The sequence below is a fragment of the Penaeus monodon genome, chromosome 22, assembly GCF_015228065.2.
Source record: "Penaeus monodon isolate SGIC_2016 chromosome 22, NSTDA_Pmon_1, whole genome shotgun sequence".
In the NCBI taxonomy this organism is placed as follows: Eukaryota; Metazoa; Arthropoda; class Malacostraca; order Decapoda; family Penaeidae; genus Penaeus; species Penaeus monodon.
The window spans coordinates 15749380-15749627 of record NC_051407.1 but is presented as its reverse complement, the minus strand read 5'-3'; the positions used below and the strand labels follow the sequence as shown (position 1 = coordinate 15749627).

The 248-nt window shown below is 69.0% G+C and overlaps 1 protein-coding gene across 1 annotated transcript in view; it reads right to left on the bottom strand.

The window, feature by feature from the left end:
- The window catches only part of LOC119586946 (transmembrane protein 47-like), a gene marked incomplete in the record, with an annotated part of 75991 nt that overhangs the window by 4789 nt on the left and 70954 nt on the right, over positions 1-248 (bottom strand). The window contains 1 exon segment of the mRNA XM_037935679.1: positions 87-243. Within this exon segment, the coding sequence (XP_037791607.1) occupies positions 87-243 (157 nt within the window).

The following is a 248-nucleotide window of genomic DNA, read 5'->3' as shown; positions in this document are numbered from 1 at the left end:
GACCTCTCCGCGCCCTCCATGCCATCCCGACCCACAGCCCACCTCCCCCCCCCGTGCCCACCCCATGCCCCCACGCCCGGCCTCACCTGGAGTCATTCTCGGCGTGGATGATGGTGCGCTCCTTGTAGTAAATCTCCTCCTCCTCCTGGTCGCACAGCAGGAGGACGACGGCGCCGAACAGGAAGATGGCCGCGCCCCAGCCCACGCCGTAGGCCCACCCGAACTCCCACAGGGTGCGGTTTCCTGCC